The sequence below is a fragment of the Phycodurus eques genome, chromosome 5 (genome assembly GCF_024500275.1).
Source record: "Phycodurus eques isolate BA_2022a chromosome 5, UOR_Pequ_1.1, whole genome shotgun sequence".
Classification (NCBI taxonomy): Eukaryota; Metazoa; Chordata; class Actinopteri; order Syngnathiformes; family Syngnathidae; genus Phycodurus; species Phycodurus eques.
In genome coordinates this window covers 2,223,072-2,249,329 of record NC_084529.1, presented here as the reverse complement: position 1 = coordinate 2,249,329, position 26,258 = coordinate 2,223,072, and the positions used below count along the sequence as shown (strand labels likewise).

General features: G+C 40.4%; 1 protein-coding gene across 6 annotated transcripts in view; it reads right to left on the bottom strand.

Moving 5' to 3' along the window:
- srgap1a (SLIT-ROBO Rho GTPase activating protein 1a) overlaps window positions 1-26,258 on the bottom strand; it is an 82,081-nt gene that overhangs the window by 36,003 nt on the left and 19,820 nt on the right. For 4 of the 6 annotated variants that reach the window (XM_061676771.1, XM_061676772.1, XM_061676773.1 and 1 more), the window contains exons 2-7: window positions 20,215-20,410; window positions 13,588-13,750; window positions 7,055-7,117; window positions 2,909-3,088; window positions 1,561-1,689; window positions 520-741 (exon numbers count right to left, since the gene is read on the bottom strand). In XM_061676771.1, coding sequence (XP_061532755.1) covers window positions 520-741; window positions 1,561-1,689; window positions 2,909-3,088; window positions 7,055-7,117; window positions 13,588-13,750; window positions 20,215-20,410 — 953 coding nt within the window. The remainder of the gene's footprint in view (window positions 1-519; window positions 742-1,560; window positions 1,690-2,908; window positions 3,089-7,054; window positions 7,118-13,587; window positions 13,751-20,214; window positions 20,411-26,258) is intronic. The other 2 variants (XM_061676774.1, XM_061676775.1) reach the window with 2 other exon arrangements.

The window sequence follows — 26,258 nt, the reverse complement described above, 5'->3', positions numbered from 1 at the left end:
TCTGTTCAACTAATCGACTCTGATTCTCAATAAATATCCATCCATTATCTGAGCCGTTTATCCTCACAAGGGTCGCCGGAGCGCTGGAGCCTATCCCAGCTATCATCGAGCAGGAGGTGGGGTACACCCTGAACTGGTTGCCAGCCAATCGCAGGGCACGTATAAACAAACAACCATTCACACTCAGATTCACACCTACGGGCAATTTAGAGTCTTCAATTAATCTACCATGCATGTTTTTGCAATGTGGGAGGAAATGGGAGTGCCCGGAGAAAACCCACGCAGGCACAGGGAGAACATACAAACTCCACACAGGCGGGGCCGGGCCTTGAATCCCGGACCTCAGAACTGTGAGGCAGACGCTCTAACCAGTCGGCCATCGTGACGGATCTGGAAATTATTTTCTCAAATTGTTCTCGGCAAAGTTGCCTTGAATCATGACCATTATTTTCAAAATGAAATCTTCCTTAACATATTGTTACTGCATTCCCTGTTTACAATGCTTTTAATCAAACTTACCTCATCTCCCATGTGAGCCTGAAACTCAAATTTTGCAGGCGGACAGAAGGCCGTGGGGAACATCTCCATAAACCTTTGCCTGTCGCTTCTCGGATCCAGACTGTCAACTGCATTTTCAATTATGTCAAGACCTTCATGGCGAGATGTCTCCAGGTTGTATTCAGCTGACAGGTAAGTCCGCAAGGCTCGATTCAAACTGGCATGGTATCCCAAATCACAGCACTAGACGAAATGATAAACTGGAGGTAATTTATGGACACAACTACTGTAAAAAAAAAAAAAAAAAAAAACTGGTTTGCCCCCCTATAGAACAACATTATGCTCAGGATATAACATATTTGAAATAGTCTATAATTAGAAAGATGGCCAAAGTTTGTGTTCCAAAGACACAAACACACCAAAAAAAAAAAATCATTATTTTACACCATAAGCCTCCATTAATAAAGAAATGTCCATGAGTCTACAAATACTGCACATGCAGGCAGCTTTGCACATAAATTGTCAAACACAAATCCTGGAGAGATCTGAAGGCTTGTGAGCAAGGCGAAGTGAAGGCTAATTTCACCACACAGCATGCTGCGGAATAGTGATTATACTTCAGTCACCTCCTTCAGTCCTGTCTGGAATACAAATCGCAACTGCATGATAAAAATCTATCCTTTGCTCAATCCCGTTAAAGGGCAACAATATTAACTAATGCTTATCTGCAGGATTTCATAAAGTCACTCGAAGCAATCTGCTGGCAATCTGAACCACAGATACATTTTTTTAGAGCGAGAGAGAGAGAGAGCGAGAGAGAGAGAGAGAGAGAGAGAGAGAGAGAGAGAGAGAGAGAGAGAGCGAGAGAGGAAAGATTATCTGCAATTACCAACATTGGCTCCCTCACTGGTTTAATGCTTACGTGTTCTACAGCAAATCTCTTCTAATGGTGTGTAAAACAATCCTTAAGTGCAACACGTTAAAATCTGACAAGCAGCTGACAAATCCAGTGTCAGCTACATCATAACACAGATGTTGACAAAAGCATGTATTCATACGTACGTCAATTAGGTCTGACAAGTCATGGATGTAGTACTTGAAAACAGACGAGTTGGTGGCTTCCAGTGTCAGGAGGTACTCATTTCGTGCTTTGATCGACTTCATTTTGTTCTCAGAGTACTTGGCTTGACGCTAACGGACAATTGGAAGCAAAAATGAGACACTGTGAACAGCTGAGCTTGTGAGGTGTAGTGAGTAATGCAATGATTCAAGAATTGGCTTGTGATTGTGCTTTTATATCCCTGCATACCCCACAGAGAATGCCTGGCAAACATCAACTTATAAAAAGCAGATGTGAGTCAAAAATGGAAAAATGGTATTAGATCTATGGAACCATTAGTCTTCAGCCTACACTTCCTCTCAAGGAGACAGGTGAAAGGCTGTTAGTCATCATCCAATGACAAATGCACTCTGATGCACATACTTCCATGTCATTTATAGTTCAATACTCTCAACTACAAAATTCCAGTAAGATTAAAAAATAATCCTTTCCAATGGACATTTAATCTTTTGTATCAAAATGTGCCAGAACTTAAAGAGGAACTAAACCCAAGGGGTCAAAACTTTGTTATATTTTAAATATGCAAATCTTCTTTATCAGTGGCTGTTTACTCACTCTACATCGATGAAGTATTTACTCTAAAACCTCTGCCTTTGTGTACTCACTTATGGAGCCGCCATTTTTAGGTCTTTCCACTCTCGCAAGTGCAAATTTGCAAGAATGTGACATGTTCGCATGTTTGCCCACTTTATTTAACTAAGAAAACCATAGAGTTCGTAAATAGCCAGCAATGACAAGCTACATATTGAATTTCATTACATGTACAAAAGCTACATAGTAAACCATCATAAATGCCATCATCTATATGTATTAACTCAGTTGTGATCTGACCTGGATTCCTTTTTGCAGATCTCTTTCACATCAACAAGTTGATGTACATTGATTTTATTCTTCGCTATGCTGCCTCTGATGACTGCTGCATTTTTTCCATCTCAGCAATCGTGCACACAGGATAGAATGAGAAATTCATTGCTCTTTGCAAACTGTCTGCAAACACAGTTAAATGTGCTGTGCTAGCAGGCAACTCGCAACTGTAGCTTCAACGTCACTTCTGGTCTGCAGCTGATAACGATTTTTCCCAACAAGGCTCCCCCCCCCCCTTATGTTAAATAATTATTCTGTTTAATTCTTATTCCACAAACGCAATATTAATCAGAGTGCTGTGTAGTGCTCGCACATACAATGTATTCTTGCTTTAAGGAACATTGAGGTTCAGGTATCCTTTAAACAGAACCTCCACAAATAAGCCTTACTGATTGAGAAATGTGACCCTATGCTGTAATAATGTACCTTCTCCTTCATTTTCTCAATCTTCTTCACAGAGTTGCGCTTCTGGTATTTGTCCTCCATGCGGATGCTGAAAACTGGATCTCCCCTACCAATCTGCTTCTCCTCTTGCTTCTCAGCCTCCTTCAGTTTGCTCTCTGCACTAATGCTCTCCGAGTGATACATGTGGTACGTCTTCATCACCTGGAGTAAGAAAAGGAAGGTTGCAAAGAAAAACTGTTAATGCTTGTTTGCTACACAATGGAACCGCTGTCTCAATCAAGTCTCACGTTAGGAGTCTAATAATTCATTAAACTGTATTTATGACAACTTGTTTGTACATAAAACTATACTTCAAGTCACTTCATTCACCCTCATGACATGGCAGTTAGTTCAACAGGTTCATACCCACAACAACCACATGCATTGTTGCTTTACTGTATGTAGTACGGTACAGCGAGGACGCACACAGAGGTGCTACCCTCTGGTTTGGAAGGGAAGGTATTAAAGAGAAGCTTTAAGTGCAGGGGAATGAAATGCATCATGTTACTAATGAACTGTTGATTAGATTAAACTGTATTGAATCATCAGCCTCAGGAAATTGTTGCAGCTTGTGTAATACTAACACTCACTCAATGTAGAGTATGAATCCATTATACACGGACTTAATCAATAACAGTACAATTAGTATCTAGTATGAACAATTAATTCCATATACAGTATAAAGTACAGACAAGAGCTACACATACAAAGTTGGGTAAAAGGGCTTTTGTTTACTCTGCTCCTAATGCATGGAACATATTACAGAAAGACTGAATATACAGTACATACATATAGTAGTCGCCAGCCAATCGCAGGGCACATATAGACAACCATTGGTACTCACAATCACACCTACGGGTAATTTAGAGTCTTCAATCTGCCTACCATTTTTGGATTGTTGGAGAAAACTGGAGTACCCGTAGAAAACCCATGCAGACACGGGGAGAACATGCAAACTCCGCACAGAAGAGGCCGGATTTGAACCCTCGTGTGAGGCAGATGTGCTCACCGGTGTGTGTGTGTGTGTGTGTGTGTGCGCGTATAATATAAAATTGGAGAAATAGTGGGGGCTCCAACAATGACCTGCAATATAACGAAGCCAGAACACTGTACAAAAAGTGTGCATAAAACATTCCCCCCGACCTACTTCCCGTAAGTACAGTATAAGGGCCGCGTCAACCCAAAAATCTGTCATTGCTACTCTGAGCTACAGCATGAGAGTGAACTGAGCATTGGACACGGTCCTTCCTTGGAGGTGGTGGCCTTTAGCCTCTGGATCATAGTGATGGACCCATGTTTGATGATGAGCAATGATAGTAGTAAACCCGTTATAAATAAACAGCATTACTAACAGTGTTAATTTGTTCAATAATTTAATTCATTACTTTTTCATTCATGATAATGTCGTTCCCGTAACTCCTATAAAACGTGGACCATTACTTTAATTATTAGTCCATTGAGCCCGTTTTCATCAAACAAGCAAGTTCTCTAAATTGAGAGGCTTTTTTTTCCCCCCGTTTTTCTCTGTGAGGGGGCATGAAAAAACTACATCAGTAATGATGGACAATAAGAGGTAGAGTTGGGCAGGTGTTTTTGACACACAAAGAAAACCAAGCATAGTCGCGCACACGAGTCGAGTAGTTAGTGTGAGGACTGAGGATAAACGACAGGCCGGTTATAATCTAAAACTAAAGCAGCCTTCTTTAACTGTGAGTATAGACTTTACTTTGCTGTAAATACAATTAAAATGAAAAGTGTACTGTACATCAAATGCTCATCTGTCAACAGCACATACTTCTACAAAACGAGTCGCCATTAATGTTAAAGACGACGAAAACAGTGCCACGCAATCAAAAGAAATGAAGATCGATTTTTCTGCTCCGCACATTTTGTCTCAGACCGAGCTTTACAAAGTGGCAGCAATGTATGATGTGGAGGACATGCTGCCGTTGTCCACCGGTGAGTTGGACTCAATCAAGCACTAGTTGCCAAAATGTTGGTCAGACTAGGGCTACATATGCAATGTTAACAGACATTGTCGAAAGACCTGTATATACACACTCAATAAGGTGCAATAAATAGTAAAGGTTCATCACACAGCAACATTATAATAGTTGATCTTTTTATATTTGTGTATACTGTATACGGTTTCTGTTAGTATTTTATTGTATGAAGTGTCCATTTCATTTTAACAGGTGTCATCAACACGGTGCTCACGGGCTTGTGGAACTAATTAATTTACGAAGGAGTAATTCAGTTACTAATTGAATTACTTTTTTTGTAGAAAATAATCGGTAATTATAAAAAATTACTTTAAAAAAATAATAATAATTTGCCCGACCCTGCTCATGATTGATTGATGTGTTGAACGCATCCTCTTGATTTTCTTACCCTCATGAAATTGGGAGCACTTGGCTCACTATTGTTTCTGGAAAGGTGCGATCAACCAGGAAATCCATCGTTGAAGACAACTTCTGCAAGTGCAAATAGTCCTGGATGATTATTTCTACTAACCACACATTTCTTTGACTTCTTGGACTCATCGCCGAATGGTTATTTGGTCGCCCAGAATGGGAGCCATTTCCAACGGTGGGTGACGCCATTTGAACAGATAAGAAGGCATCCTCCCCTTAATTCTCTTTCAGGTCACCCAACTTATCCTTCCAGAAGCTGATGACCAGTCTGCATTCAACTGGCTCCATTACCACACCTTACAACAGATCCATCCATCTTTTATAAGGCTTGTACTTCTTAAGGTTGCATGTATGCGGGAGCCTATCCATTCTGACTTCGGCAAGAGGCAGTGTACACCCTAGACTGGTGACAAGCCAAGCACATTCGCACTTATATTCACACCTCAGGACAATTTCTAGTCTTCAATTAACCAAACACACATTTTTGCAATGTGGAAGGAAACTGAAGTACGAAAGAAAAACCACGCAAGCACGGGTAGAGCATGCAAACTCAACACAGGAAGGCCTGAGCCCAGATTCGAACCACCAATCTTAGAACTGTGAGGCAGAGGTGCTAACCACTCTACCGCCGAAATATCATAATCCTTATTCTAAACACTGTATTACCATTTATTACATTTATTAGTGCGATTCAATAGTGTGCAACTGCAATTTAAGCCTGATACATTCAAATATTAATGAACACTGTGAAATCTATTGTATGTAACAGCGAGGACACAAGGACTGCTATGTCGACTTGGTCCATGAGGCATGTGACATAAGTGTCACTAACATATGTATAATGTGTATAATTTTATACTTGTTGCCAGAGTGTGAGAGAAGATAAACTTCTGAAAATTACAGCTCCGGAACCTATGCAAGCACTACACTTGCAAAAACCCTCAGCCTTAGCATAAATTCAAACTAACCCATCTTGTAATCTAAACATTTTTCTTCTCTCAAAATGAGTTATTTCTGGACAGAGGGAACCGCGCAGAGCCTGATGTGGAAGCCTTTGCCTTTGGTGGGGTTTGGCTCAACTCACACTAATTTAGGGATGGTTGACTGACCTTGTGGCGATGTACTCCTCATTTACTGGTCTGGAATCTGGCACCGCTCTGTTTAATCTGCTGCTTCTTTTAGATTGACATATTTAAAGACCAACCAGACCTGCTATTTCACTGGTGGGGACAGACATAGGGACTCTGGATTTCTGACGCAAGAGCTTACCCAAGTGTGCATGAATCAATGTTGTGTGTACACATCTATCCACAAGGGCTAAAAACCAGGTCAAATCCACGAGTGTGTTAAGAGTGACATACTGTACATTGACTTGAGAGTAGCACACTGTTGCGGTTAGAACACATGAACTGTTCTCATCCTTTATAGTGACAATTTTTTCCCCTTAAGTGTACCTAAATTCAGGTTATCACAATACTGAGAATATCATATTTATGAATTATTGTTTGTTCGTGATGGGATTTTTTTTTATTTTTTTATTTTTTAAGTAACCATTTAATGTATCTTATTGTATTGTCTGTAGTAATAAAGTATCTGTTATTAGTTGTATTTGGAGGCATTACAGTATGCAGAATTTGTCAGCTGTTCTAATTGAGCCAGCGCAGGGCAAAGCACTGAAGGTACATTAGCTCAAAAAGGGGAAATTACTACTTACCGTGTATAGCTCATTAAGGACCTTCATTAAGTCTTCCTGGAGCTGGAATGCTATTTCCTTGCTCTGGAAAAGAAGGAAGAAAGGAAGAAAGGAAGAAAAAAAAGAAAGAAAGAAAGAAAGAAAGAAAGAAAGAAAGAAAGAAAAAACAGTGAGAACAACACAACAAATTGCTTGCTCAACATTTTATCACAGGTGCCAACCTTTACAGAAAAAATGTGCAAATAACTTCCAGCTCTACACATGGCAACATTTTCAAAACATTTTCTATGGATGTGGGAGGAAACCGGAGTGCCCGGAGAAAACCCACGCAGGCACGGGGAGAACATGCAAACTCCACAAAGGCGGGGCCGGGGATTGAACCCCGGTCCTCAGAACTGTGAGGCAGACGCTCTAACCAGTTGTAAGTTCCATCCATCCATCCATTTTCGGAGCCGCTTTTCCTCACTAGGGTCGCGGGCGTGCCAGAGCCTCTCCCAGCTGTCATCGGGCAGGAGGCGGGGTACACCCTGAACTGGTTGCCAGCCAATCGCAGGGCACATTGAAACAAACAACCATTCGCACTCACAGTCATGCCTACGGGCAATTTAGAGTCTCCAATTAATGCATGTTTTTGGGATGTGGGAGGAAACCGGAGTGCCCGGAGAAAACCCACGCAGACACGGGGAGAACATGCAAACTCCACACAGGCGGGGCCGGGGATTGAACCCGGGTCCTCAGAACTGTGAGGCTGACGCTCTAACCAGTCGGCCACCGTGCGGCCCAGTTGTAAGTTATTATAGATAAATATAGCTTGAAAATGTTCGAAAGTTTTACATTTCATCCAAACTTACCAGGCCAGTGTGCTTGGTGAGGGTGACATTTTTGACGTACAGTACTCATCATTGGCGAATCATGAGCCATGAGGAATTAGTGTGCTCCCTACTTCCAAATCCATTGCCAAAGGGAAACGGCTTGACAACATTTTTTTACTGTACCAAAAATAGCATGTTCCGGTTGTATTGTGTATACACATTGTATTTCAAGGTCAAGGTGCTTTTATTGTCAATTCTTCAATATGCGTAACACATTGAAATTACGGTACTCAAGAGCCTGCGGTGCTACAAAGACAGTACAAATAATAACATGAATATAAAGAGCTAAATAAAACCATGGTATATACAGTATAAAAAGTATTAATTGAATGTGCACTATCAAAGATCAGGTGACGTGTGCAACATAGTCAAGGTCAGAGAACCAAGGCAAATACGACAAATTAGATGCTGCGATTGGCTGGCGACCAGTTCAGGGTGTACCCCGCCCCTCGCCCGAAGATAGCTGGGATAGGCTCCAACACGCCCATGACCCGAGTGTGGATGGATGGATAAATTAGATGACGAAGGCCCAATGCTACTTGGATGGCTGTGGCTGGTGCGACCCTGAGTCTAGTGTGTGTGTGTGTGTGTGTGTGTGTGTGTGTGTGTGTGTGCGCGTGTGTATTGATGTGTGTGTGTTTGTGTGCGAGCGCGAGTGTGTGTGCACGTGTGTATTGACGTGTATTAATGTGTGTGTGTGTGTGTGTGCGCGCGTGCATGTATGTGGCGCATCAGCGTTCAAGTGGGCAGAGGAAAGAAGCGGTAGAGGGGGCACAGCGGGCAGAGACATCCGATTCCTGACACCCTATCTTATATTCCTTAGAGTTAACACTGTCGCCATGCCGTTCTCGCTCTCTCTCTTTCTGCAGCGCACTCTATGGCACAATAGACAATAGATATAACTATCACGACATGGCCGCCACGTCAATGCCCCACATTCAACATGGCCGCCACGTAGGCACGGGAGGCATGTCTTTTAGAATTGAATCTATTTTTTTTTTTTGTATATTTGTGTACGGCAGTGGGCATCGAGAATCGACAATCGAGAACCAAGAACCAATTGGAACCGGGACTAACATTCCGGTTCACCCGGAACGGGTCAAATTTGAAAAATTCGGTTCCCAGTTTCGATGTCTACAGTCCGCCCAACCCGAAAAAGAAGTGGCAAAAAGGTGAAAGGTGCCTGTGGCCCACTTTGGCCCTACTCAAGAGATGCTCCATCCTGAGCATGGCTCTGCGCAGGACAGCACTTTTAAGCTGATTAAAATCTAACTCCATGCTGCTCAGCTCAGTCAAAATGGACAGCTGAAAAAAACAATCAGATGCACACGCTTGACACTCCTTGCACATTCCTCACAACACTGCACACTGGCTGATCTCATTGAATACGCAGGAAAGTGGATTATATTCTTACATTGGCTGCCCAGCTGGTGTCCGAAATTAGAGAATCATGGTGGTAAAGCAGCCTATCTGCAACACCTTCCTCACCACCACCTGGATACACAATTTCCTATTTCCTAATCTGAAAAGCCTGTAAACCTTGATAACCTAAACCCAAATTTGCAAAAGACAACCACACACATTTGTAAATTCAGAACGGTTATAGAAGAATTAGAATAAGTATGGGTGAATGGTTAGAAAACTGTTCGTAGCTCATCTGTAATTAAAAAAATATTTACTTTTAACTTTTTTTTTTTGTTACACTACATTTTTTAACCATAAAGACATGGGCCTTGACTAAAGGAAAAATCAATTTACAACTATCAGTTCAGTGAATAGAATATTTGCTCTCTGTCAGCTCTAACAGTCATCAACTTGACTCCATTGAGAAGCCTTGGAAGTATTCCAAAGGTCAACGAAAGGCCTCAGCGTCACATGAGCTACAGTATAAGTGTTAGTGTGCAAGAGAGGTAAAGACTGGGAAGAAAGCCACACTAAAATATGTTCCATATTTTCAGTAGTGCTTGAAGTGAGTATGGTATGTGGACAGTATGTGTGTATACAGTAGATACTGTATACTGTACATAAACAAGGAAATGAATGTTCATTTACTCATTTGACCATTGAAATGTTTTTAAAAAATGCTGAGTTAGGTGGATATTTATGGGGTGAAAGGATCCTTCAAATAGGCTAAGCCCTTTATTTTTACACTGTATCTGTATGGTTAATCCAAGTCAGAAATCTCGCAAAAAGGATAATCCAAGTTATTTTCGTTGAGATGGTAGTTGTATACCCCACACAGCCTGTGTATGTATGTACTGTATTTGTGTGCTTGACACGAAATTTCAGCTTGATGCGACACAAACGATGACATACAGACATACCTAGACTATGACAGAGTTAGTTGAAGGATTTCAACAACATGTTTGAAGGTACAGTTTCTAAAAGGGGATCATTTTTGAGCAAACAAGCTCACAAGTCTTTGTCCTGTCCTGCAATTTGTCCTTTAAGAGCCAACTGAGTCACTATAGTACAAAGCAACTACAGATGTACTGGACGGCTGCTCCTCGAGTCAAGGAGTAAACGCTCTCGCTCTCTCTCTCTCTCTCTCTTGGGCGCCTTACTTAACAGCAGTGAGGAGATATTAAACACACGAGCCCTGCAGCAATGTGTTGTGTTACCACCCTACAGAGGAACAGATTTTGCAGTAATTTTATTGTTCCGATGACTCTGAAAACTGTATGACTCTGGCTAAATTCTAAGATGTAAAATGACAGTTAAATGTCCTAAACCCATTATAAGGAAGCTAGAAAACACCGGTTGAGATCCGATCTGCCTGAAAATATACTGCTCCATATAGATTTTTAAGTGAACTATAAAGTTTCTATAGAACAAAATTATAGCAAACCGCAGTCATCAATGTACAGCAGTAAAACAGACACCATTGCCAATGGAAAATGCCAAAAACTCCTGAACTCTCAACTGGTTAACACTGCTTGCTGCATTCACAGAATGTCACTTCTATAAATAAAAGAGGACAGCGTGTAACAAGTCGCTAGTTTAATGACCAATATAAAGTGAGCTGGCTAAAATGCAGACAGCAAATAGCAAACAGTCAACCCAGGGATTATGAGGAGGACAATATGAAGAATCTAGGGTTTTCTAACACCCCCCGCCATCCCCTTTACACCAAAGCTACAAAAGTGCAAAACATTTGTGAAGTGCCACAGTTGTGGTTGTCTGCCAGGAGGATGAACTTGAAAGCAGTGACAGCGCTGGTGGCATTTTAGTGGTGATTTCTTGAATGCCATTGTGGAAATAAATTCTGTACATGCACCTTAACCCTAATCGGTTGTACCTTAAACCGTTGTACCATTACCGACTCCCTAAAAAGTGTGGAGGAAGCCATCGTGCAATATCCTACTATTTACTGTTTTACTAGAACTGCTGTGGAAAAGATCCTTTACTTGTGGTGTCTACATCTGCTCAGTCCTGGATACAAAATATTTGGTCATTTCAAAAGCCATCGTTGTTATACTGTAGGTGTTGAGATGGGAAGGGCAACAGCAGTAAAATCTGTAAAATGACTACGTCACATCTGCTGTCATTAAAAGATCAGTCACACTAAACACCAAAGGAAATGGGAGCAGTAGTTTCCTGTTTCTCTGTTGCGTACCTGAATGAAAGGGTTTTACCTCAACAGGGAGGCTAAAAATATTTATGGTTATGGCTTGCTAGCGCCAGACAGAAAGACGGAATGAGAGACAGACTGAAGAGATGGAAATAGTCACATAACCTAAGCTGACACAAAGGCATGCCTCTAAGGCAAAGCCACTTTGTAATTTGGGTCTGTGGTGAGTTCATGTGACTCAAACAGCAAAGGAACTCATAATCCACTGGGGAGTTGTCATCTTTGTGGTGGGCCAGGCGACAAAGGACCGGCTTTGGTCATGAATCTGTGATCTTGACTCAGTGGGGTGAAGGCCTAGTGATGCTATATAAGGTTGATCAAGAGTGCATTCTTACATTCAAATATAGTTTATACATATCAGATCTACTACTAAAACTAAAATACTTCATGATAAACTGACTGTGTAGTGCATTTTAAAAAGAAAAAATTTACTTGCTCTACACAATTTATAAGGTGACTGGAGTTGTATCGAAAAGCTGGATGGTTCCGGTGGTGAGTTTAAACAATTTGGTTGTCTGAAAACAAATGCCTCGAAAGCTGTGTTGTCATTCTGTGAGGAAACACTACACGTGTGCACATCAACTGCTTGTCCTCATGGGTCTTACCCGAAGGTGTGTTTTAAAGGTCTGTGCATATGTGAGTTTAAAATTTGACATAAATCTCTGTATCATCACAAACACAACTACAGCTGGGTGCAGTGCAGGGGTTCAAATTGCTGACCGGGTACGCTCAGTTCTTGGTCAATGACCCAACTACATTCAGCCTAGGGCTGGGAGATTAACCCATTTGAATTTGAATTTATTTGTCAGGATGACTTTTTTCAAATGTTTTTTTTTGGAACATGCATTGCTTACACACATTTGCACATAGAGAGAATCTAGTTTTGAAAAGCACATACAGTGTTGCCAACTTGCAATTTGGCGAGGTTTCTGACCCCTCTAGCCCAGTGATTCCCTGCCACTGTTCTGCAGCACATTAATGTGCCGTGAGAGACCATCAGATGTGCTGCCAGAAATCTGAAAATTATTTATTTACTACAAATAATGTATTCTCCTCTATCTATCAACGCCAGCAATGTAGTGACGGGCCGGAAAATTAAATGCTCTTCCGCTAGATGGCAGAAAGTACAATTAACTTGTGTATCCACCTGTTGCCTTTCATACAACAGAATTCATGGCTTCCTGCGAGTATATCAAATTTGTGTTCAACTAAACAGGCACATATTTTACAGAAAGTACATTTGTGACAAAATTGAGACAAGATCATTATTATTTCAGGATATATACTTTTTCGTGAGATGAGATTTCTCAAAAATTTAAATTGGCTTTGGCTTGGCTCAATCCACTATATGCGGAACGTCATGTGACCAAACCCAGAAAACAGCTTAGCGGAGGTCCTATGTATGCTACACTAACAAGCATAACTACAGATTGGTGACATGATTGTTTGAAGTCAAACTTACTAAAATGTTGTTTTCTTTATGGCTGGTGTCTTCGGACAAAATTTAAATACGTTCTGTATCATTTATTTGTACAAACATGACATGATATGATACAGGTACACACAAATGGAGCCTATAACATCGGATGTTGTCGTTTTCTGTGGGTCTGTGGTGACATCTTGTGTTAAACAAAAACATTGTACATGTTTCAAGTTCCCATGGGTGCTTTGTCACAGTCCCATTCCGCCATTTACCCGTGCTAGGAAGAAGTGCTTTCAACCGGTTTTGCCAAAGGTGTAAGTAGTTTGCGCATATACTGGATACAGGTTTGGAATCAGTTCGAACAACTATATTTCAAAAAAAGCAACTCTGGAGATTAAATCCCACTAAGAAACAGACAACGGGACAACATCTTACTGTATATATGCTGCAGACAGCCACTTTACTGCCTGAGACATGCAGGGCCAAAACCCAAATCAAGTCTTATTCAATCACTCGAAGTATTGATTTCGTTTTTTTAAATCTACCTTTTTGTGAGTTGGTTTATTTTCCATTTTATGTACTTTACCATTAAACTGAATAGGCTGAAAGTGCACTAAATAGACCTTACCTTCTTAAGTAGTCGTGTGGAGTCCTCACTAATCTGCATGAACCTCATGATGACATTGTTCAGGTAGATGTCGCTTAGAGTGGCATGGTCCTTACTCTCCCTCCTCACCTGGTTCAGCAGCAGGTACCAACAGTTGACAGGGGACAGGAGATTCTGGTCTTTTCTAGGGAGAAAGGGGAGTTTAGAATTAGAACATTAAGTGTTTTAGTCGTAGTCTGTAGGATGTCCAAAAAGGGCTTGTATGAGGTGCGTCATCAGCCTCCCTTGGTTGTTGTCCCAGTTACCATATCTGGGTCTAAAAGTCCTGCATATATTACAGGGACAACACTGATAAGTACGACACTTTTGTGTCAATTTCATTTATGGAGCACAGCTCATGCAGCTTTATGAGCCAAGCGAACTTTAAATACTTTTTTTGCAGTGTGAGGGTGGAGAGGCTATGGGAGTACTGTCTTCTAAAAACAAAGTTAAAGACTATTTAACAACTGTCACAGCAGACATGGATAATAAGTCACAGCATATAGAAATAAGAGCAAACGGATAGGAAAAGTGCTATGCTACTTCCTGTGCTTATGTTCTCTAGTAAGTGGTAGGATATTGTCCAGGCCAGAGTGAGTTGTGGCCCTGCGTATGCTCTGACCTGCAGGCTCACTTCCTCTGGGTTAATCTATGACAAAAACTCACACAAACACATGCACATGTATTCACATTAATAGTCTTCTAAGGATGTGTGAGAGGTCAAGTCTTGCAGGAACCATATGGAAAATTGCCCCTGCTCTTGGCAACAGTTGTCAACACAACAGGTGAAAAACCAAGACCTTGGCTAGTGACCTGGCCTTGAAACTTTAGCGCTGGCACCCTATCTGCTGCAAGGGCGAAAAGTAAATATTCTTGCATATGAATAACTGGGGGAAAAAACTGTCTCAGTTCTTGGTCAATGTTCATTAAAAAAATGTGCAAAAACAGGATGTGAATTCTGTCTGATACAGGCCAAGGCAGAATGAATAATAGGTGCTGCATCCCCGTCCATGTCCTGTGCACAGGGAGTGAACAATAGAAAAAGAACAGAAAAGTGGAAGTTGTCAAATTGTTAAATGGTAATGCACTATTGGACAGCATCACACACACTCTGTCAAATAGCAATGAATCTTTACTACATCAGAATCATCTTTATTTTCCAAGTATGTCCAAAAACACAGAAGGAATTTGTCTCCGGTAGTTGGAGCCGCTCTAGTACGACAACAGACAGTCAATTGACAGAGAACACTTTTGTGACATAAAGACATTGACAAAAAACAGTCACTGAGCAATAAAGGGTTGCTAGTTATCTGGTAATGCCGGTAAAAAAATTTTTGGGGACAATTGTGCAAAAAGGTGCAGTCCTCTAGCACTTAGAGAGGTTCGAAAAACTAATATGGCAATAGTCCGGTACAATGACCATTGTGCAAAGGGCGCCGAGACTTCAAGCGAGTAGTGCGATAATCTGGGACAATTTTGATTGTGCAAATGTTGCAGATACTCCTCAATCAGTGTGCAAATGGAGCAGATGCGACTCTGGCAGGAGTGGCCAGTATTGGTCAACAACAGATATGCAAATAGTGCAGCGTGGCGAGACTACTACAGTGAGTGCACAAGTAATGTATAATTGGCCCCACAGAAATGTGACAACAAACTCAAGTCAAAAAATTGGCAGCATGTTGTATTGGAATTGTAGGTTAGGTGTTTAGGAAGTTGATTGCAAGAGGAAAGAAGCTGTTGGAATGTCTGCTAGTTCTAGTTTGTGTTGATCGCATTTGCATTATGTATAAGGAGAGTGCAAGACATCTACTCTGCAGGAAAGACAGAACGTGTGTGTTTGCGTGCCCGTGCGTTTATTAATTCATACTTCCTTTAGCACGTGCTAATGTATAATGCCCACGTGGCCACTCACATGAAAGGGGACAAAGTAAATCATGAGCTATTCAAAAATAGCTACTCGAATAGCACAACAGTCCTGAGCTCCCTCTATTTTGAAATATGCTTAGACGGTATTTAAGACAGTGGTTCTTAACCTTGTTGGAGGTACTGAACCCTGCAAGTTTCATTTGTGTATTCACAGAACCCTTTATAATTGCAAGAATAAAATGTGGTTTATTACAAATTAAAAACAGGTCTATAATTTTATTTGTGCAAAAAATGAACCACACATCATGAGTCAAGTCAATAAAAAAAAGTTACTGTAAATGAATGTGAATTTTGTAAGGGTGGCGCTAAAAAAAAAAGGGCTTTGTAATTAATTAATCTCAATTAATCACATTTTAATCCTATAACAATATTTATTGCTAAAAGGCAACATGGTTTAATTTAAATGGATGTTCGGGACAACTGAATCAAATCTAGAGGTTATGAGAAAGCTGTACACTTTAATTCTAATATGCCACCGCCACCAAACAAAAATATGACTGAACAACAACCATCATTCATTTATTTTTGTTTAATGATAATGCTTTTCTGAAATGTTTGACAGTTTAATTTGAATCCCATTAAAATAAAACTAAATTTGTATCGCCTGGCCCTTCATGTTTTCTTTAAAGAATTGTACCCATCTTACAAATTCTGCCTGGGTAATTAAACATATGAGCACAACTATCTGTTTTCACATTTACTAAATAAAAGTAGGGCTGTGAATTTCAAAATAAGAGGAAGTAAGTAAAAATAAAGTATTACGTGTTATTCTTCAGAATAATTCTTTGAAAAAAACTAACAAAATACAGATAATACTTCATGTTTTGATCATATGGGTAGAAGCAAAATCATGCAATGTAAAAATGCATTATACATAGGCAGAAGGGTTTTCCAGAAATGTTAGGTCAACTTTGGGTGTGTGTATTATACATGGGTGCCCATTACACACGAGTAATTACGGTAAATTCGACACACCACAGAGAAGAGTAATGTTAACAAGCTTGCCAAATTTGAATGAATAAAACACACCGCTAAGTATATAAAATCCGGTTTCAAAACTTCTCCTCTCAGCTCTTAGACGCTGTGGGCTAGTCGAATGGATGTGCCAAAAGAACTCAAACATACTGAGGGGTGATAGCTATTACGATGTAAAATCGCGTTAGGAGGCTCAACTTCAACATTTAATGGTTATTCATCCATCCATTTTCTGTACCGCTTATCCTCACTAGGCATGCTGGAGCCTTGTCCAGCTATCTTCGGGCGAGAGGCGGACACTGTATAAACAATAGGGTTGGGCATCGAGAAACGAGAACAGATTGGAACCGGGACTAACGTTACAGTTCCCCGAATCGTTCAAAATTAAAAATTTAGGTTCCCAGTTTCACTGCCTACGGTCCACCGACCCCGAAGAAGAAAGTGGCGAAAACCAACACAGAAGAATGCGTCACAGACGTCTGTTCTGTAAATTGAGGCATCCAGTGAAGAAACAATTTCGGAGTGTAGCCATCGTTAGCTTGCTAACTGCACGCTGGAGTGGTAAATGGGGCTTGTTATGGAAACTAAGCACAGCTAACACTCAACTGAGCAGCCAAACGCACTGACGTCACTTTGTCTTTATATAGTGGGGGGGGGGGGAACTCGCGCTAGAAAGTATACGCCTGTGTTTTAGCCCCGCCCACAAAATCAGGAAAATTCAAACGGTGAAAAAGATGCTTTAGCTATATGTCAACAATGCAGTTGTAAGTTGCATATGTTTTCACCACTTCAAACATTTAATGTATTTAGAAACAAAACACATATCTGCTTAGAGCCCCTTTAAATGGTTTCTGCGTGGCAGTTGATCACATGTCAGAGGGTTAAGTGCTTCAATGGTATGAAAACTCATTTTTGCACAATTTGCTCACAAAAAAACACACTTCTGTTATGTTATAAAGTTATGTTATTAATAGCACATGCATTGACAGTGACAAAAAAAAAACGTGAACCTCATGAAAATCGGGTCAGAAATGAGTAAGCTTATATTCATTATCAATGTCCTTGCATTGCCTTTCATGGGAACGTTGCCTCCACCAATGTGGCCCCATGTACGCACGTCGCTTAGACTGACTGCTCCAGCACGCTGACGTATCGAGTAAGGCTTCTATTAATGTGCTGTCAGGACTCTGAACTCACTCTCTTTCCTATTCAATGTGGCATCCGACGCCACAGCGTCACCACTCTCAACTCAAGGCACCGCAACGATAAACGCCCACCGAGCCATGATAGGCAATGTGATGTGACAGGGCATTTTGTCAGTGTGAAAAGGCATTTACGGACAGATGCACGGACGCACACACTGCGTGCATCTTGTCCTTCACCGAACCCCTGAGAGTGACTCAATGAACCCCTGGGATTCGATTGAAACCAGGTTAAGAACCACTGATTTAAGATTAAGGGACTGCTTGTCAAAGAAAAGGGACAGTGAAAATGAACAAGAGGACCAACGTTGCCTATGATGACAAAATTCAGAGTTGCTCACCCCGTGTCATCATTTCCTCCTCCCGCTTGGGAAGGAACTGGGTCAGACAGACAGACAGATGGGGCAATAAGTATATTCTATGCAATTATAAAACAAACTAATGTCCACACTTGGGGCATGGAAAGAGTGAAAATCAACACTATGATGAATTGTTGGTTGCTGTTACTGTTTGAATGTGTGTTCTGGTCATTCATGTTGTCTAAATCCAGGAAGAGTAAATGCCAATGTAAAATTTTGTGTGCCCATACGAAGGGGGGCTTGCTGCCAGTGAAGGCTTGCCACGTCACTGTGCAGGATATTGAAAGATGAGATCTGGAGTAGAAGCAAAATGACAAAGTCCTCTAGTAGCGCACTGATAATGTCTGTCAATGAAGAACAGCAGTAGAAGCTTTTTACAGGAAAGGACATTTATCTTCAATGCCTATTATTATGAAAACGAACTCCTTGTATTGACACTGCCAGCAAATACTTTTTTTTTTGTTTTTGGTGAAAGAAAATTCTGTAGAAATCCCTTTCTAATGTATACAAACAGAGTGCAACACTGTTATACACATACTACTACGAAAAAAATAAAATAATTCAGCCTGTATGAGAATATTCATCTGGAGATCTTACATGATAAATCTTTCAGTATATCCTGTGCTAACTACCTTTCTGTATTGAACCATTCAGTAACATCCCTAAACAAAGTTAGCATAATACAATAGTCGGCAGCGTGCATTTGTTCATAATTTTGTTTGTGTTGCAAATCGGCAGTAAAAAGAATGCAACGAAGAATGAAAGATGCTGGGCATCGAGATGTGGGCGATGTAGGTGTATAATTTAGTCGAGTGCATCTTTCTCACAAGACATGGATTTCATTTGTAAACATTTATTGAATCTATATCCTTCTAAGGCAAGTAAATACGAATCATGCTCACGAATGCTTTAACTGTTTTTACATTCAAAGTTCCCCATTTATCAAATGATCACAGCAGAAGTAAAAAAAAAAAAAAATAATGTGCAGAGGTTTTTTGGCTTTTGGCAGTTTTTCAATTTGTTTTTTAACACCTGATGCAAAATGTTAAAATGTGCTGTACAAGGCTGAGATAGTTCTTTTAAACTTGAGTGGTTTCTCCAATAGCAGATTAGAAGCTTGAGCCATTCTGTGGCATTGACAAAAAGGGAAACGTGTAAAATAATTGCAATAGCATCCATATCATATTCTAATAGTTTTATGAGACAAGTTAAAAACAAACAAACAAACAAAAAAACTGTTGCGAGAGGAACTATGTGAATTAAGGTATGACGACAGCAATAGAACTCAGCAATAGCTGTCCCTACAATTGCGCAAAAACAGGCCAGAGAATGTGTGTGCTGTTTATATGGACACAAATATAGACCTCTGGCTTTAAAGCACACAGGAGGGTTTTAATGTTATTTAAACTTATTGTATTTGTTTTTGAGAAATATGCTCCTGTGACCATACACCATAGACCTACATTCTAAACAACGGAGCTTCATACAACCAGTCCATTAACTGGTAACACACTTGGGCACACAGCTGTTCAAGCCATTGAAGCTTCATACAGCAAGCAAAATCTATTTACAAGCTGTATGGAAAAGTATGTGTTTTATTTTTATTCCCACCACAAGTTCAAACAATATGCTAATGTCTGCGTTTTTCAGTACACTTCATCTGTGCAAACTGGGTCGACTGAGGAACGCGACGGAATAGACGGTGCAAAAATAAAGAGAGACCAATTGCGGCAGTTAGCATCTTCATAAATTTTATTCTGCAGCCAAATGTGCCAAAACATACTTTTTGAACTTTGGTTTCTATATAAAGTGTGTGGAAACGATTATATTAACTATATGACATTATAAATACTGTCTGTGTTAAACATATTCGCATAGTTGGGCTCTAAAGCTGAGCATAGTTTTTTTTCTTTGTAAAGGAAGATTAACACAAGCACGACTCTAATGCAGGTGTACCTAATTTCGTGACAGATCCAAGTTTTGTTTAAACTAGTGGCATGACCACACACCCAAGCAGACACACACACACACCTATGTGACAATATAAACTCAACATGGGAGCACACACACACACACACACACACACACACACACACACGCACACACACACACACGCACGCACACACACACAGAGTTGGTGGACTCACTTGTACTGCTGATGGTCCTTCGTGCTGCGAGTCTTAGCCATGAAGCGTTCAGCCAGTTTCTCAAGGTTTCTGGAGTATTCCATCTCAATCTCTGCCTTCTTCCTGAAGAAATCCTGAAGGTCCTGCAGCAGCTGGACCCTCATGTCTGTCTGCTGGTCCATGCATTTCTGCTGCTCCACTAACTGGGCCCGGATCTCTGATCAAGAACAAACAAATGCATAAATTGGTATACAACTGGCGGCACGGTGGGCGACTGGTCAGAGCGTCTGCCTCACAGTTCTGGGGAACAGGGTTCAATCCCCGGCCCAGCCTGTGTGGAGTTTGCATGTTCTCCCCGTGCCTGCGTGGGTTTTCTCCCACATCCCAAAAACATGCGTGGTAGGTTGATTGAAGACTCCAAATTGCCCGCAGGTGTGAATGTGAGTGCGAATGGTTGTTTGTTTAAATGTGCCCTGCGATTGGCTGGCAACCAGTTCAGGGTTGGGTTAGGGTCCATCACTCCCGCGACCCTAGTGAGGATAAGCGGCTCAAAAAATGGATGGATGGATGGATGGTATACAACAGCAACTTGGCAAGTGTCCAACTTCAACACTGTCACAAATACTAAGAGCAAAGCAGTTTTAGAACAAGGATGCCCTTTATAAATCCATAAAACCCCTATGGAAATCGACAAACATTAACCCCCATGGATCTCATATATATTTGGGGTCACAATCCAGATAACAGTAGTATTACTTCACAGGCAGACAATGTTTTTCATGTTTGATGGTTTATGCACAACCGAGCGTTCAGTCTTAACTACGGGTTTGTTGTTTGGGTAGACTCATGTATTTGTCAACAGTCTTGTGCATTTCGATGATCTTTGGCTTACAATGATTGGTTGGATCCAAATCGTCTGCTTACATTGAAGTCACATTGTCAGATTTTATCCATATATGATCGCGCTTGACTCAGATCTGCCGATATCCAATTTGTATTTCGTGGGTGGAAATGTTGAAAGGTAAAATCCGACTGAAAAAACATTCAAACACCCCCTTAGAAAAAGAAAACAGCGGTTATCTGTCTTTGTTGGATGTGAATGTGGCCCCCCAACTGAATAGGGCTGAAAATAAATGGAAGGGAATCTAACATGATTCATACACGAACACAAACTACAAATGAAAAACGATCGATTTAAGAAAGCAACTGCAAGCCTCACAATGAGTTACAGTATATGTAGATGCTAAGTATGCTCTGAGGGTTTTTCTGAGGTCTCATTGTTGTCAGAGACCCCCTAATTTAAATGTGTCATTCACGCAAATGTCCTGCCCAGAAGTCCAGGACAACTGAGATCTAACACACACACACAAAATGTATGGCCAGAGCCATGTACAAATATTATGCATTTATCCTAATGGAAGGGAGTCTTGACAAGATATCCCAAGCAAAGAAAACAACTAATGAGTAATGGTGTGATTTAAGAGGCACAGAGACAAAAATCTAGAAGGGTAGCCAATGATCTCAAAAAAACCTTTGAACGATTATGCAATTCAACAGATAAGTGCACTATTAAGAGATAGCAGTTTATAGAGGCTCTATTTCTCAGCAAACTGACAAAACATGCACAACAGTGTCATCCATCAGCATTGGACAAAGATAACCATATCAGGGAAAAGTTTAATTTGCACCATATTTTCCATCATTTACAGTTTATGGGGTAATGGTGCCTCAAGGTACTTGGATTACATCAAAGAATATAGTGCTTCTTTTGGACACAAATATATAATACCAACACATTCTGGTCACTCCAAGGAGTCGTCAGATGTTCCCAATCTGACCTGGTCAAGTTGAGTGCTGATATCAGAGGCCATGAATAAATTCTACATCGCACATTGTTAAGATCAACACTTTTTATGTGGTTAATCAAAATCTGTGTTACCAAATGTGGGGGGGAAATAGAAAGTGAAATGGATGAAAGAAGTAAACACTTTGTGTGAGTAATTATTTGTGAAATATCATTTCCATGATTTGTTCCGTTTACATGATATGCATATGCAGATATGCAATCAGTGGGATCCTTCGAAAATTATATGTAGAACTGATGAGTGGAGACAATGCATCTTAAAACATTTAAAATGCTTACAATTTAGACAATTTTTATACCTCTTGTAACCAACTTATTTAAAGCGGTTCAGCGGGTTTTGCATCTACATGTCATTTAAAATGTATGTCATTCCTGGACAGACTACTTGAATAGCGACTTTACTAGCAAGGTATTCTGATACTGTAAATAGCTGGAAACTAGGGCCGCACAATTAATTGAATTTTAATCATGTGATTTTGGCTGCCACGATTAAATGAGCCTGATCGTCGCGATTATTTACATTTCAATTGCGGGCACTGCGGCATAGGAACATGATTCATATAGAGTAGTGTCCGTAACCTAGTCAGCCAGCCACCAGGGGTCGAACACATAGTTAAAGCTTCATTGAGCGCAAGCAACGCGCTTCAAAATAAAAGCCTAAAATGGCATTGATGTCCAATGTAGTAATATAGTATATGAAGCTTTTATTTTGAAGTTGCTACTCGCAGCATGTCGGTGGAGAGGTGGCAGTGTTAATACTGAGGTATTAAGAACGCCACAGGGTGACTCTCTAACATGGACTTAGTAGAAAAGTGTTAATTTTGTTTTATAAAAAAAACCTTGGTTTTATCATACGAGTGTACAGAAAAGGCCCCTCTGACAGCTACTTCTGTTTGACCCGTGTTTGTATCCACTTTGTCCATATTTTGGCTGCCTCCGTGCAGAAGACCCACTTGTGCAAGCACACGTTTTTTATGTTGACAGCGCTGGCTTGGGGGCGGAAAGGGAAGCCGGAGATCTTCCCGAGTACATAACCTTGAGAAATTTTAATGACATGATTTCAGGGGGCGGCACGGTGAACGACTGGTTATCACATCTGCCTCACAGTTCTGAGGACTCTGGTTCAAATCCAGCCTCGCCTGTATGGACTTTGGATGTTCTCTCCGTGCGTGTATGGGTTTTCTCTGTATACTCCAGTTTCCTCCCACATTCCAAAAACATGCATGGTAGGTTCATTGAAGACTTTACATTTCCCGTTGGTGTGAATGTGGATGCGACTGGTTGTTTGTTTATATGTGACCTGCGATTGCCTGGCGACCATTTCAGTGTGTACCCCGCCTCTTGCCCGAAGACAGCTGGGATAGGCTACAACACGCCGGCGACCCTAGTGAGGATAAGCGGAACGGAAGATGAATGAATGAATGAATGAGGAATAATCGTGATTAATCATCGTGAATACAATGTAGATCAAAATAATCGTTCTTATTATTTGGCCATAATCGTGCAGCCCTACTGGAAAATATCAATCAGACCAATTTCAATATTCCCACTATTGTTGCTATTACAGTCGTGTCGATTTACAATATTGATAAAGTATCACTTTTTTTGGGGCAGAACATCCACTTTCTTTATCTCATTGGAAAATCTCTAATGTAGACCAAAGCATAATTTTGGGGGGAAAGACAATTATGCCCTCCTATTGGAAAGTAACTAAAATTAGGTTCTATTACCGAAATAACTGAAACTAGCTCTACTAACCTCAGTTTGGAGAAGTCCGTTTTCTACTATAAAACAGGAATTCCTGGCATCACGAGTGCAAACTATTACTTTAAAATGTGAATAATATTGCAACACAATATATAATATGGCAACACAATAGCAGGACTAGAAGTGCGTTTCAACAAAGCAATAGGAGTGTGATTAAAATAAAATACAGTAAATAAAAACAAATAAAAAACACCAGATCTACAAATTCTGGCTCTGTTATTGTCATGTTTCTGGGCCTGAATTTAGATTGTGCCCTCACGATAGCTCTGCTTTCTCTCTATTTACATACTTCTAAGCATAAATCTGCTTGCCACATTAAGGAAACACATTTTATTCCAAAGAAGACTGAGGGCAGGCTGTAAGAAAACAGACTGTTGGTCCGGTGGAGCCTCTGTACTCTTGATTTTGTAATTTCTAGCCATGAAGCCTCAAATATTAGTTTTACTTCAAATTTAATGTAAAGATTAGCCGTAGCAAATTTACTTGACCAATGAAGAGCAACCAGCACTGGTTTACGCAACATACTGTGATTGGCATGCTTGGAACCTCAACTGACCAGCTACTAGTACAAATCTCAGGTAACTTAAAGTACCTAGTTTTGACAATGGAAATGCATCAACAGTCACTGTATATATATATCATAGTAACCACACAAACGGATGTTAACCTGCTGCATGCAGCATCTGCAATGGAAGAACAGCTGCTGTTCTGAAGTCAAGCCATCCATCCATCAGTTTTCTTTTGTACTGTAAAATGTGTCTGGAGGCCTACAGTGTACGATGAGGGATTTGCATATGGCCAGCGTGGTTGGGGTAGAACATGAAAGCCTCGTGTGAGTCCTTTCAAACAAGAATGCTGAGAGGAGATAAGTGCACCTGTAAAATGTGTGGATAAAAGCCTCTACTGTACACGATACTGATAAAGAACCACCGTCTCAAATACTATCTATCTACACAAGCTTGATGATGCTTCATAATGTGGCATTGTTGTCATGTTGACAGGAGAGAAGAGTGACTTGCAGAAATAAAAAGGTCCATAAAGCTGTCAGCAACAAATCCAGCTGACTGATGGAGTTACAGTCAATGTGCCCCAAAGAACACACAGTGCTGATACAGACAATGAAAGAGCACCGTCTGGTCTCTGTGGAGATCAGGATGGACTATAGCCTCTTTGTTTCTATACTGGATGATATCCAAATGTTCCACATTTGGCCACATCACATAATTCCTATTGCCACTTTCATAGGGGCAAATATGTTCGAAATAGCAGCTGTGCCAATTCTACTGTCAAAGGAACTGCCTTGTAAGCTAGATGGGTGTGAGTCCACAAGCTTCATCTCCAGAGAAACAAGGCTTTAGAAACTCACAGTTCACCGACTGTTGGATTGACAGAGACACAGCATTTCACTCTTTCTACCTTATTTTTGCAGTACAGCACTTTACAAAAAGTTACTTGCGGCAAATGCAGGAATGAATCAGGAAAAGATTTAAGAGTTTTTACGAATTGTGTTCACTAGTCTCTGCCAACAACTATCTGGGACACCTTGCACCACATAAAATATTGGGTTGCGTTTGCATTTACAACTTTCCCTGAAATAGTAGCTGGAAAGAGAGTGTGGTTTTGCCACACTCAGATGTTTAGTTTGATATTGAAGGAAATCTTCATCCCTTTATTCTTTTGAGCATTCCAAAAAAAAATAAAAAAATCAGACCGGCCAATGTGCTGCATGTACTAGTATAATTATAGTGAAGCTATCCTGTTCACATTTAGATGCAACTTTTTTGGCAAAGTCTTAATCATTACACAGTAAACTAAAATGTAACAATTTTCTTTCTATTTATTTTACAGTGTCTGTACACTGCAGAATGCAAAGTAAATCAGGTTAAAGTTGTAACTGATTAATGTCAGTATTACTGGTAAGTCTTGAATTGATTACTAGTGTAAGAAGTTAAATTCCATTCTTATAAGAAAACCGATGCTGGGAAAATATCAGATTAAGATTACACATACTGTAAGCATGCGAAGAAACTCTCGATCAGTCCTAGGCAACCCTCTCTCTTGGAGAATTGTCTCTTTTTCTTATATTTTTGCATAGTTTCGCCACTTTAACGTTTAAGATCATCAAAAAAAATCTATATCAGACAAATATAACCCAGGTGAACTTAAAATGTTATTTTTAAATGGTGATTTCCTTTAATAAGGAAACATATTCAAAGTTACCTGGCCTAACCTAATAACTGGTTGGGCCATCCTAAGCAGCGACAAATGAAAATCAAGCGGTTTCTATAACTGCCAATGGGTCTTTCACATCTCTGTGGAGATATTTTGGCCCACTTTATTGCTTGAATTCAGCACAAATTGAGGGTTTTCGGGCATGAACAGCCTTTATAAGGTCACGCCACTGCATTTCAATGGGATCAATCTGGACTTTGAC